At 41.1% G+C, this 14510-nt stretch overlaps 1 protein-coding gene across 1 annotated transcript; it reads right to left on the bottom strand.

The window, feature by feature from the left end:
- Window positions 1–604: 604 nt before the first annotated feature.
- Window positions 605–14113, bottom strand: IMPA2 (inositol(myo)-1(or 4)-monophosphatase 2; the record flags this gene model as incomplete). The annotated part of the gene is made up of 7 exons (XM_008939169.1): window positions 605–720; window positions 2090–2241; window positions 2362–2470; window positions 5995–6103; window positions 8096–8141; window positions 9305–9409; window positions 13980–14113. Coding segments are annotated over 7 exons (771 nt in total), but the record flags the coding sequence as incomplete, so codon positions are not given.
- Window positions 14114–14510: the final 397 nt, after the last annotated feature.

Here is a 14510-nt window from a genome sequence, read left to right as displayed (position 1 = left end):
CAGGATACCCATATATAAATATACACACATGGGTGTGTGCATGTGTACATGCATAGACATGTATAGGTGTATAAATACACACATACAGACATACATATATGCACATACACATATATATGGATATATAGCTGTGATGTAGTTAGGAAACAATAACATCATTTTTATTGCATTCTTAAGTACCATAAAACAAGGGTATTATAGGCACACATCTTAGCTACTTGTCCTCACTACAGTCCTAAAGCTCATTTACCTGAGATCTGCATCTGTAAAAATAAAGTTCCATTTTTAGCTGCGTGTTACAAAAGACTAAAATATCAGCCCCACGGATATGAAATTACGACTTAATTTTCAGACTCATTTACTACAAGTAAAATATGCTAGCTTATAAAAAAGATACCTTTGAAAGAGATACATATTAAAAAGGAAACACGATTCTTAGAGGTTTAAAAATCTCCCTATGCCTTCCACGTGGTAATAAGTTTATAAAAATACTTGACACGGAAAAGCTTCCCGGAAAGCCTCCTGCTGAGACCACGCAGCCTCCCGGCCCCCCCTGCTGCAGGAGCCGGGCCGTGCAGGAGGGCAGGCGCCGCGCTCCCAGGGCTCAGTCCTCGTCGTCCCGCCGGTAGGGAATAGTTTGTAGTTCCTGAGCTATGAACGTCGCCATCTCCCTGCTGCCCGCGGCCACCACGCGGCAGGACATAAGATCCAGAGGTCCCCCTGAGGGCAAGAGGATTAGTGAGAAGTGTCTTACAGGGTGCAGAAAGGCAATGGGTTCTTCACTATAAACCATGCTGTCGTTAGGTAGGTTCAGAAACATGGGAACCACTTCATGCATAGCTCCTTTTGGGGGTAGGGCAAGACCATTGATTTCAGCAGCTCCTGTCTGGAAATCTCTGGCAAAAAGTGATTTCAGAAAATTCTAGATGCAGTGCCAAATTATAGAATCACAGGATAGTTTGGGTTGGAAGAGAACTTTAAGATCATGACGTCCAACTGTTAACCAGGTCACTGATAACCCATGTCCCTCAGCAGCACATCTACAAGGCTTTTAAACCCCTCCAGGAATGGGGACTCCACCACTGCCCTGGGCAGCCTGTTCCAGGTTTTGACAACCCTTTTGATGAAGAAATTTTTCCTAATACCCAACTAAACCTCCCGTGGTGCAACTTGAGGCCATTTCCTCTTGTCCTATCTCTCGTTCCTTGGGAGCAGAGCCCGACCCCCCCCTGGCTCCAGGCTCCTGTCAGGAGCTCTGGAGAGACCGAAGGGCTCCCCTGAGCCTCCTTTGCTCCAGGCTGAACAACCCCATAATCACTCCTCACAAGACTTGTGCTCTAGACCCCTCCCCAGCTTTGTTGCCCTTCTCTGAACATGCTCCAGTCCCCCAATGTCCTTCTTGCAGTGAGAAGCCTAAAACTGAACCCGGTATATGAGGTGTGTCCTCACCAGTGCTGAGAACTGGGGGAGAGGTACTGCAACAGCAAGAGCTAATATCTAGATTTGTTCCATATCCAACAATAAATGCACTATTCCCTTCTTCTAGCAATGGGCAGAGACAGAACAGAAATTAGTTGAATCAGCATGCCCTTCTTCTCAATCCACCATGTCTCTTCACAGTACTTCCATATTGCTCACCAGTACGCAATTACTCTGAGATATGCACCTTCGAAATGAATAAAACAATAACCCAGAGACTGTGATGTCCTTTACGCCCTCTGGGTAGTTCCTGGTCATATATGTCCAGACACGTTCCTGAGAATCCTCCTTTCTCGGGGAGCTGTCTCTGCCAAAATCTGTTTGCACCCAGAGTATCCACCCAGCTCCTGGGCTAGTTCTTTACTGTAAATCTGAGGCTTTAAAGGAATTACTCCAAGTCACGGAAGTACAGTTTGACTCAGAAGCCCTTTGATGTGATGAAACCTCAGGCTGGAATTACATCAGTAATTCCATCGGTTACGAATAACCAGCCAGAGTTCAGAGCAGAGACGTTTCTACAGGACCATGCTAGGAAAGGGACAGAGCCACAGGAGGGCTGAGGAGACAGGAGTCCCCCCGAGCAGCCGGCGCAGACCCGGCCGCCACTCACCCGAGGTGTCTATGACGGTGCCACCCGCCTCTCTGATGATGACGGTGGCCGCCGCCATGTCCCAGCAGTGCAGCCCGAACTGGTAGTAGGCGTCTGCCGCGCCGGAGGCCAGGTGGCACAGGGCCAGGGTGGAGCTCCCGAGGACACGGACCCTACACCCCAGGAGGGACAGGGCAGCGTCAGGCAGAGCGCACGAGGCACCGCGGCTCGGGTTTGGGTTTTATAAGGACTTCCGGTCACAAATGTGAGACACATTTTGTGAGATATCTTACCCGTGTGCTTGGGCCTTCAGCAATCTCTCAATGTTACCAAGGAACAGTTTCAGAGTTGCAGGGTCACGTTTCGGGCCAATTTCTGTTAAGATTAAGGCCTTCGAGATATCTGCAATGTAGGCAGGTGTTTCTGTTAACTCAGCAGCTCCCAGGGAGATTCTGGGAATCTGTCTTTAAGTTAAACACTAATGGACTTCTCACACAAAAACAATTTTCACGTCCCCTTTTTTACCCCAAACTCTTTCATAGGATAAGTGACAACTCTGCATAAAAATTCAAGCAAGACTCGATTTCTCATATCAAGTGGTCTGATCTAAACACACTTTAAAGAAAACAGAACAGGAAGATTAAAACCAAGAATGCATTCTTACATTCCTTCTCTTTCCATACATTGTTTTATATCATTGACCAGTCAGCTTTTGGCAAATTCACTGCCATTAGCAGTCGAGTAAAAATAACCTGGTGACCTCGTAGCTATTAATGATGCTAATTTAATCATATTTGAAAACAGGATGGTTCTGAAATAGGGAACTTTAATGTTATTTATTAACAAATGATAAACGTTTGAGAATACAGTAAGAGGAAAGAAAAGTTTCGACCTAAATCACCAGTCACTCAGTAGCAGCTCACTTTCATTCTGGCATTTTAAAGACTGAAGATACTTTATGACTGATAAAAACCCTTTCTTAACACAAACTAAAGCAGGATCTGAATTCTTAATAAGATTATTAATACACGAATTGTGTCCAGCAAGGGCCATTCTGACCTAGAGCAGACGAGGCTATCAGCCTTGCGTAGAGCGAAAGGAGAGACTCACAGTGACTCGCAGGGTGTTGGAGCAGTCCTCACGTGAGGTCGGAACATGGCTAGTACGTAACAAGCGTATGCCAATGTAGGTGGAGGTGGCTGGTCAAATGCCAAGTGTCCCTGCTGCTGCTGTGCCAGCTGAGCTCGGAGGCGTTAAAGACATGACAAAACTCACAGGTTTAGCGGTCGATTACTTACTAACCAGGCTGTGCCTAAGGGTCAGGCCTCACCTGCTACCCTGGGTTAGGGGCTCGGCATTCATTCAGATAGGGAACGTCTACCTGGTTATTACAGCTAATTGCACAAGTCAGAAAGTCTTAGCAGAAGTAGCGAGGAGGTTTTCCAAAGCAAATTAGGTTGGAGTGAGACATCGTCTAATTAAACAGACTACCAACGAATTCAGTAGGGCAGAGGAACACTATGGACTCGAGCGATGCGGTGAATGATTGGTGAGTAACAGGTATGCAATTAGATAGAAACTTACAGGCTATCCCAAAGGTGAACTCTAGGAACAGAGCTTTAAAAAACGCTTTTAAAATTACTGCATTAAAATACAGCGACACCGATCCAGGTACGCCGTGGGGCGTTGGCTCTGCAGCCACCACGGCAGACTCTGGGTGCTGAAAGAAACCTGCCGTGGGGCTTTTTGTGTCACAGACCCCATTTCTAACTAGAGAACGCTGTGTGCTGAAATGCACCAAGCATTCCCACCACACCAGGCACGGCCAGCTCGTTGTTCTTTTGAGTTGTTGTATTTCTAAGGTGTAAATGGATCGCTTCAGTTCTCCTCACGGCTACAGGCAGAGCTTGGAGAGTAAGAGGCTGAGGCAAGGAAGAGGGAGGTCTCTGCTCAGGACAAGGAGCTGGCTGATCACAAGACTCAATGGGGTTTCAGGTAGTCAAGGTAGAAGGGAAAATTTACTGACTAATCCTCACTCTGACAGAGATCAGAAAAATAAGGAGACTTGGTAGAAGAGATTTAACAGTGCTATGGATAAATTCATGAGGAAAAGACCAACTCTATTGATGACAGAAGATTAAAAAAAGAAAACACATTTATAGTATCAGCACATGTAAGGCCTGACCTGAATCTAAGCACGAGAAGAAATATCACTCAAAATCAAAGGGAAGATGGATCCTTCATTTAAGTGCATCCTGACCGCTTGGATTCCCATACCAGACCTCTACAAAATTTGGCACTGACAAAGAACAGTGTTGCCCTGGACTGTGATTGTGAATTATTCAGTCTGAACAATGAATACGTAGCGTAGATCAATGTTACACAACAGTCACACTTCCTGCAAACAAAAGGCATGGAGTAACAGGACAGCCTAGGCCTCCAACACATCATGCATTGGTGAAGGCTGCTTGAGTTCCAGTGGTAGGTACAGAGAAACACACTCTCTGTACTCCGTGTTCCGGGGTTGGATTATGTCACTGAAGCCACAGTCCTTCCAGCAAAAGAGCAACTGTGATTTTATACTTAAAATAATACACTTAAAACATCAATAGAAGTGAGACTAAAGATCCATCTTCACTGGTGAAATTGCCCACCACCCAACGATGTCTCTCAAGACCAAGGCAAATTCCGCAGCGTTTGGAAGGGCAGAAGGAGCACTTCCTTGGCTACGTTCTAGACACCCATGCAGACTGGATGGCCAGAGAAGGGAGGACAAAAGTGGCATGTGCCAAAATTGTTCCTTGCTCAACTGGAAACCAGACCTCTCTGGCTGCAGAACTGTGTGAGGCCATTTCAAGATCTGCTCAGCCAGCCCAGCTGTGTGCACCCCCAGTTTCTCCTAGCAGTCTCTGCCAGCATAGGCTTTTGTGGATATATGAGCACTGACAAAAATGTGATGTATAATCAAGGACTAAAATCTTAGGGGTCACTGACTTTACAATTTGCTCCATCTCCCCAAACTGGGAGACACCAGCTCACTGTTAATTCAGGCCAATAGCCAAACTTCCCACATTTCAGGGAAGTTTGGATGCAGGGGCACTACAACAAATATGTAAGTTAAATTGTGTGAATTGACTGTGTTTCAAATTTCTTAAATTTCTTTTTGATGTGAAATTTTTACCATCTCTTATGTACAGTGATGCACATTTTTGGCACATGTCTGCTTCTGTCTACAATGGAGTGCTATATTCTCCTCTACATTTTGGTCGATTGAAAGAAAAAAGTCTTATTATTGTGATCTATTATCATTAGGTAAATAGACAGATCTTGGTTTACCAATAAAAGAATTCCATTAAAGTTGGAATTAAACTAATGGAATTAATTAAACTCCATTAAACATCGACTAAGTGCTATTTGTATGTTGAATCATACACACAGAAGCAAGCTGTTACAGAAGCCCTACTGAAGCATGCACCCTTTAGCTCACTGTTAGCATGTTTGCCTACAGACATAATACACTTTATGACATACAACTTTACTGGAAAATAAGTGAATAATGGCTGCCATAGTACTCTTGAATTTGATTCACCATTCCCATTGCATCTTGCTCATGAAAAGTTATGTCAGTGTACAGCTGGAATGAAACTGGTGAATCTATTCATTCTTCCTTATTTTAAACAACGGTTATGAAGCAAAATAATGTAGGATTACTTAAGTAGTTCATATTCAGATGCAAATTCTAAAGACAAAATGAGGCAAGTTGTGATCTTTCAGAAAAAAAACAAACACATAACAACAAAATTATCATGCAGGTGAAATATTTTTCCATCAGGATAATGATGTTCATTATCCTAATGATGATTTGCAACAACTCTGAAACAAAATTAACATATTCCTTTTAGAGTTCTAACAAAATCTAGACCAACCTGTCTCTTTTGATACCTGAAGCCTTTTGTCATTACAAAATGCCCCTTGACCTCTTCTACCAGTGTATAATCGTTCTTCAGTGCAGTGGTAAATTACACCAAATTCAAGCTTTAAGATTTTGAAAAGGAAAGAAATGAATGCAACTCAAATTACTCATCATAAATATAAACATCTAATGGCAGAAAGATCAGCAATATCTTAACTGGTACATGTAATCAAAGATTATATTGAGGCTAATAAACTGGAATAATTTAACTATTACTCTGATATTGAGATATAGGTCATATAAAATTCAGTTTATAAAGAGAAGTTAATGCAATTGGTTTGTGACCTTCTAAACTCCTACTTGCAGCTTGCCTGTGTTCACATTAGGAAGGATTAAATGCTAAATTGACTTCAAATCCAATTGTATGCTTTTATTTTAAGTATGCAAGTCCAATAAAGCCAGATTCTGAAAGCTTGACTTTCACTGCTGAGCAGTTACATCTAGAAGTACCCACTGAGTTCGGCCAGACCCTGAAGATTTGGAGCCCCAAATACATAGATATGATCAGTGATATGACCCCTGATTTAAACCCAAAGTATTTAATATTATTATTTCATTAATAGGTTTCACCAGAAGATTTTAAAGCACTTCACAAACTCCAGTGCCCAGCCCCTACAGTCACCCCCAGGTAAATGGTATCAGCAAGCTTTTATTTCAGGGTGGACTGATACACAAAAACTAAGTGGCTTGCCCAAGGTCACACACAGAAGAATTTGGTAACAAGCTCAAGAAAACATCTCAGATGTTCTAGACTCCACATCTTCCCCTGCTGCCCTCCTCCAAGCAATGTGAATAATTCTCAGGGTTCATCAGAGACAATTCATAGGGAATAGACTGTCCTTGCTCCCTACCCTCAGGTCCCATCTGAACTAAGAGGTTTTTTTGAGGAACATACTATTAATAGACTGAAGACATCTGCAGGCATTTCTTCAGTACTGGTTAAGGTTTACATTCAGGGCAGTTCCCCTGCGTGTACTTTGGCTCCTTCTCAGCTTACTACTTTTTCTGCCTTTCCCATTTGTTTACTGAGGGAGATTTAACATCATTCTTTATTTTTGTTTCAGCTTTGTTTAGTTTACATAACCCAAAATATGCAGCATCAAAATCACAATGGTGTTCTAGAAAACATAAATATTAGAGAAAGCTGTCTGGTAATAATATGTAGTACTCAAAAGGACCTTTGGGAATGAATAAACTTCAGAAAAGCATGGAAGTGTTTCTCTGCAGTTTCCATGTTTGAAAAGTCTCACTAGAGAAGTACACAACATTATTCTGTTTAAATCAGCAAGAGCCATTTGCACATCTGAAAACTATGTTGTTATTGCACAGAATTCTTGCTGGCTTCACTTACATATATTAAAGATCATGGAATTAGGCTGAAAGAGGCACATTCCTTGGCAATTTGAAAAGCTGTTTCTTCTGTATATATCAAACTGTAAACTGGCAACATATGGAGAAAAGGCAGTAGCATGAACGAGTATAGCTAGGAAACTCAAAACAGCACATATGAAGGCTAGGTACTTTTTTTTCCCCCTTGTAATCAAGCTCTCGTGTGGAAAATACAGTTATTTTACCAGGTTAAGGCAGATTAAATGCACTAGGCCCATAATTCTGCACTCTTCATAGAAATCAAGTTCTGAACTGCCTCGTAGCAGTTATGTGTCACAGATACTGCTAGCAGGAAAGAACCAGTAATAACAACACTGGGAGATGTGTTTAAAATATGAATAAGCAGCACTATATGAATTCATTATGGTTTTGTCTTACAAACCCTTGCTCACGACAGTACTCCCTTTTTTCCCCACACGAATCCCATAATAGATATAATAATTTGTAAGAATTACCTTGTAATTGCCAGTTTGCATAAATAAGTTTTGCAGGACTGTCGTTTTAGACTAGCAGAATATGATCAAATGCATTTAAAAAGGGTGGAAAAACCTGAGGAGTGGCTGATTTTTTTTTTTTTTTAAATTTTGTTTCATTTAAGGTTCCCACATGGTTGTGAGGCTTCTAACCAGATCTCAGGTACCCATCTTAAAGAATATACTTCATACCTCTTTGTTAACAGCAAATCCAATGCTCACTGCCACTGTTGGAAATCTGTGAAAAAGAAGAAATGAAGTAGTATTGATGAAAAATCTCTCAACTTACTCCTTATGCAGCTCCCTCAGGCAACAAAACCCCACGAGGAGCTCTGTGATTTTACTTGTGTCAAAATGCTCTTGACATTGTGCTATTTCTCCTTTGTCAGCCCCTTTAAAAATGTAATTTCGTATTGGAGAAGGCAAGAAACAAACATGAAGGTATCTGGATTTTTACATTCAACATGCTGTATATTTTAGTGATTTTTTTGCTGTAGTGTAATTGAATTATCCAGCCTAAAATCATTAACGTTGTCCTAACAAGTCATCATTTTTAAGAGCACATTTTGCTCAAGTTCAAGCATCTGAGACAGCAATTAAGTTGCATGGAGATACCTTGCTGCTGACATCAACATCAGGAGAAACCAGTTCCTCTGCCCTCTTTTGTCATAGTGATGACCAGGTATTTAATGTGGTCCCTTTGACTGAAGTATAATTATTGCATTTTAAACATTGAAATAAATTCATTTCTTAAAAGCATGTTTTAAAAAGGGCTGTGAAGGAAAGGCACAGAAAATATTGCTAGAAATTTTCACTTAGTTTTCAATATTTTTTTTTTTCAATTAATTTACAACTCCTAGCACTGAAATGGTGAATTAAACTTGGGTATTTTTGCAGTAATGATCTCTAGATTTCTTCTTGCAGAGAGGCAGTTTAAAAATGTAACACCAGGATCTATGTAGAACTTAAGTTTTCAGTTCTACTCTGCATATATGCAGTGTTTGTACTTCCCAGGAAAAATGAAGCATTTGAAAGGAAGAAAACACCACTGGTAAAGGAATGTGTAACAGCCAGGGGAGGCGTGAGGCCAAGTGTTATCACAGCACAGCCTTGTTCCTCCAGTTCAGCTCAAGCCTCTGCACGTTCCTGTGTGGTTATATATAAACCAGCTGTGAGTCAAGAGCTGTGGGTCATTAAGCAATCAGCAGAAACTTCAGCTTACCTTTAGATAACAGTGCAGAGCTCTCTCCAGCACAAACACAGACTCCCTCAGACAGACTACACGAGGTACAAACAGATAAAGGGATGACTCCTACCATGCTAAACCACCTCTAAGTAGAGGGGAGGATTTGTGGGAAGCTACATTTTGCTCTTCTGTTTCCCACTTCACTGCCCACGTACCTGTGCACAAAGTTGCACGTTCCATCAACAGGGTCAATAATCCAGGTGGGACTGTCGGTGAGGACACATTTGGAACCAGCAGCAGTGGATTCTTCTGCAATAAACCTGCATTTGGTGTGGAGTAAAACAAGTGTCCCAGAAAACTGGCTTAGATATGGGAGTTGGAAAGTCAAGCTCCATCTTCCTGTTTCTGGAGAGATACTTATTTATATAGCTATGTAAAATTTCGTATCAATGGATGTATAACCACACATACTGCTTTTTTCATTTTTCATTCAATGGGGAAATTTCACAGAAGATTTGAAGGAGAGTTCTCAGATTTACAGCATACCATTTTACATGGTAAAAAAAGCATTCCATTTATGTTCACTTTCCCAGTATACTGTTAAGAAAGCCCTGAAAATGAATGCAGAAATGGATGTGAACTGGCATCCCTGGAACTCTAGAAGAAGGGTTTTTATGCAGAATTTAATTTTATGGGTTAGGCCTGTCTCTTGCAGTAAGTAATATAAACTACAAACTGTAGCTGCTTCTCTTTTGCAGTCAAATTCAGTCTTCAGGAAATAATGCACTCTTAGAAAATCCACAATCTCACTCCTACTTGAATTTTTCACAGTAGTCTGACTCTGGAAATTAGAAGGTTTACAAAGCTGAACATTCTTTTTCCCATGACCCAGAGAAAATCAACAAATTAATTTTTTTGTTTGTTGTTTGGATGCACAAAGCACACATTGAAATCTGAGCTCATCTTCTGTTCTGTTGTTCTTTCTGTCCCAATTTCTTTTAGTAGATAAGCTTTATTTTTTTTTTTTCCTCCTCCTTTTTCCCTGGGAAACGAACATCCAGTTCTGGCACATTTCCTGCTGCATTTTTTTTTTTAATTATCCCTGCTCTCCCACAAACTGCTCAGGGTCTGCTTCTGGCAGTGCTGTGCAGGTGCTACTCTCACAGATTTGAATAAAGTCCTGGAAGTGCAGAAGGTGTAGAAAATAGCCTGCCAACACTGAAACTTGCTTTTGCTTTCACATTCAAACAGCTGGTAGCAGTATTCTGAGTTTGTGAAAATGCCTGAAGACAAAAAAGCTTGACTTGAAGACACAGAGAGAAAAAAAATCAGATAAATTAAAGACAAAATGTCTTTTGCAGGAACAGTTGCTTCCCTAGGACTGGAGCAGCAGCTGTTTTCTCTGGTGCCCTTGACACATGCTGCATGATGCCACATAACTCTTTCAACCATGAGCTTAAAATGTTCTGCAGGCAGCACCGGAGGAGACTTCTTGAATTCTCCAAGTGTTACTTTGCCTTTCCCTCAGGAGAAAGGGAATATTGTGATGGTATTGTGGGCGCCTGGTTGGTGTGAAGAGGGACGCAGGAAGTGCTGGTTACTATTTTCATCTCCATTAAGATAACAGCTGAAGGACAAAGTGTTACTGTGCAACTGAGAAACAAGAGAGACTTGAACAAGTGTTTGGAACTCTCAGTCAAACATAACACTTTGCAGACTCCTTGCTCTAAATATTACATTGTTTTGTCTTGTTGGTGCTGTATTACTTGACTTTTCCTTTTACAGACCCTGTAATTAGCACCTAAACCCAACCCATAGACTTTGGCTGTGGTGCTGGCTGCAGAGGAAGCTCCTCTTCTTCAGATGGAGCACCTTAAATCCCATCTGATTGTCCACCTTCCCCAGAAATTACACCTCTGCTTCAACCTGCTTCAACTCCTGCTCTGGCAGGGGGGCTGGACTAGATGATCTTTCGAGGTCCCTTCCAACCCCTATGATTCTATGAACCCTCTGCCACCTCCCCCAGCCAGAGCCTGAACTGCAGCCGTTGACTTGCCAGCTGTAGAAAGGTGAAATGGGAACCTCTTTAAAGACAGGAGTGTTTCTCCGTCAGGTGTTTTGCCCTGCAGGATTGGAATTCTGCCCCTTGTCTTCTCCTTACAGAGGTGTGCCATGTTGCAATCCTGCCATACTGAAATGCTGACAAGAAGCTGCCCTACAGCAGGGCCATCAATAAAGTTTGGATGTCCAAGAATAATTTTCCCAAAATGGATGTAAGACTAATTAGGTGTAAATTTTATGAAATTTGGGCTAATAGGTTTAAATAAGTCCCTTGCTGTTATACAGTCCTGAGAACTGTGTGAGTCCCTCAAGGTCAACACCAGATGTGTTGCTCTATGGCTCTCTGTCCTGTAAAAACAGGCAAACTAAGCAAAACATTCATCTTGAAGTACTGGAGACTAAATTTTAGGGTCAACTTGAGAAGTGGGAGGGGCAGGCATGTCATGAGAGCAGTTAATTTAATATGCCAGCCTGCCAGCTCTGTTGACCTCCTTTCAAATCTGGATTAAAGTTTTCTCCCACTGAAAATGAGACCAGTAATTTTAGCCAAGCCTTGTGTACATCTGTTCATAGCACAGTGCCCCTCTGAAATTCATTGCTGGAACAGCAGGGAAACTGCAGCACAGCATTAGCTGCAGCAGGAGAGACACCCAGTTGGGTGCAGAGGGTTCAGACTGGGGCTTGTCCCTCAGCTGTCCCCTCCTGGGGGTCTGAGGCCAGGAAGCTGGGAAGCTAGAGTGGGATATCACCCTCTGTAATGGCTGCGTCCTGGTTTTGATGTCTACAGGATCAAGGCCACAAGTGATACCAAAGATGACAACTTGTATACAAATAACACAGGCAAATGGCACTATAGCCTTTTTCAGCCAGAAGCCCCTGAGATTCTGTCTGTGACTTTCCACAATTCAGAGTTCTATCAGGAAACAATAACCTTTTGAAAAGACTCACTTGGAGCAGTCAGAGTACCAAAGAGGAAAACTTGGGTGAAGCACGAAGAAGTTTGATACATATCACTTAGCCAAGCAGAGGAAAGAAAGAAACATGGGACAGAATCACCTTTTAAACAGATTTTCCTAATATTTCTCCTTACTTCTGAGTACATTTCCAGTATTTCAAGACTCACCACTGCTGCAGTCCAAATGGCACAGATTCTAATGAGATCCCTTTTAATTTTTCTAACTCCTAGGGTACATTTTTTGATTTAGAGAACATAAGAATCAAGATCATTATAGAGAAAAAGAAATAACAGAAATATTCAGTGATGCTTTCAACAACCAGATTAGGGGAAAAACTGAACACAATTTAAATGATCTTGTAATGTTTTCATAGTACTTTAATTTAAACCTTGATTGCTACTGTGGACTCCTCATTGCAAGTATTTTCATCTAGTTTAGTTATATGTAGTTTTAATCTATGATTTAATCAAAATGTGTTCCCTATCTGAACAAACTCCAAGCAAAACCAATAACCAATACCAGCAAAAAATAACTGTCTTGAAGAAACAGCAATGCCTTCATTGCCTTATCAAGCCAGAAGTTAACTGTACAGAGTTAAAGAAGTCAGGGATTTTTCAGTTCCTAGGTCTGTGTTGACCTTACAACTTTTGTTCCCATCCTGAGCAACTCGAGTGCTTCTGATGATTCTCATTTTATGTGAAAAGTGTATGTTTTGTGTTCTCTGCCAGACTATTGAAGGAAAAAAAAACCAGCATAAGAGTGGAGATGAGGAAAGAGCACAGCCAGCAATAGTAGAAAGAGCATTACACAAATAATAGGCTTGTGAAGCTGGCACTCTCTTGAGAATCTCAGCCAAGAACCACACTTTATGCTGTACAGTATTGCTTCAATACGTGATCACATGTATTTAGAAAGCCACATTTAGTATAGAATGTTCTTTCTGCTCCTTCTTATGGTCTTTGGTGTTTTTTATTTTCCCCAGCAGAACTGTGGACAATCAGATTAGCAGCTGAGCCCTCCAGATTTTTCATCTCTGTTGATTTCTGTGTGGTGCTGGAGGGCCAGGCTCATCCCCACACAAGATGCACCCACTTAGAAGGAAGTCCTGTGGTATTTAAGGGACACACAGGCTCAGCACTGGCTCTGGAGGAAGGTGAATTTTATCCTTCTGGGCTCAAGTCAAATGTGGAAATTGATTGCTGGGTGTGCATCAAAACAAGCCTGGCCAGCTAACACAAAACCTCTCTCTAATCTGTGTGTCTGCTGGGAGGTGTTATTTTCAGTTGACCATAATAATCAACAATCTGTTCTATTTTTAAAACCTTGGGTTGAAAGCCCATATAGTAATTTATAACCTGTTTATTTATACATATCAAATGATGATGATAAACAACCCTGCTTCTTGCTCATTTTAGGATTCTGTACAACACAAGGTAAATGGGATTACATACAACACCTGCCCTGATCTGGCAAATTCTTCTGTATGATGGCAAAAGAAAGTGAAGGAATGCTCTGCAGAATTTGCTGTCATTAATTTCAGCTATATTTTAACAGATATCCTTAGAATAATTCTTAAACAATAAAGATCAGTATTCTGAAAATCATGGAGATCCACATGAAACCTTCAGGTTTCCCCTACAGGGAAAACATTACTATGAAATATATACACTAAGAAATATAACTATTAGAAAATATAAAGTACTAAGTATAAAGAAGTGGCACTTTTTAAAAAAAAAGTAGTCTTATGAAAGTGTCCAATAGGTTAATATGTAAGAGATATGTAGAATTCTGAAAATTCCCTTTAAACACCAGTCAGATACACAGCTCTTAAAGGAAAAAAGGTCACTGAGAGTTTCTTTCTACAGGCACTCACCTGTGGGAGGGAAACTTCTCTTTCAGAACAGAAATAATTAAATTTTCCACAAAATGATCAGTTTCTGTCACAAGATCTGCTGCAGATGTCTTTGTGGACACTTGTTTTTCCTCTGTTAGAGCTTTCCTAATAATCTGAAACAGAAATTCACAAATCAGATTTGTTGGCCGTTCATCCTGTGCACGCGAAAATAATCTATTTACTGAAAAATTATAGCTAATCCTGGAAAACAACTGCAGGCCTCATGCTACCAGAGCTTGTTCTAATTCTCCTGACTAAAATCCTGCTGAGCTAATGAGCAGTCTTTGGAACACGGCATTTTGAATCACTCTGCAAGAACTTCTCTTGACAGTTCAGAAAAGGATTGATGAATAGGGTGCAACTAATGGAATAAAAGGATGATGGCAGTCATCCTGATTAAGGAAATTACAAAAAAATACATGTAAGGTATGAGTGAGCCACAAAGCTCAGGGATTTTTCATGGAAACATGTTTTTCTTTTTCTTTTTTTAATTTAAAAGGCAAATATCCC

Source organism: Merops nubicus, unplaced genomic scaffold, assembly GCF_000691845.1.
Source record: "Merops nubicus isolate BGI_N331 unplaced genomic scaffold, ASM69184v1 scaffold10464, whole genome shotgun sequence".
Taxonomy (NCBI): Eukaryota; Metazoa; Chordata; class Aves; order Coraciiformes; family Meropidae; genus Merops; species Merops nubicus.
Note: the sequence above shows the minus strand (reverse complement) of the source record. Positions and strands in the feature narration are given on the sequence as shown.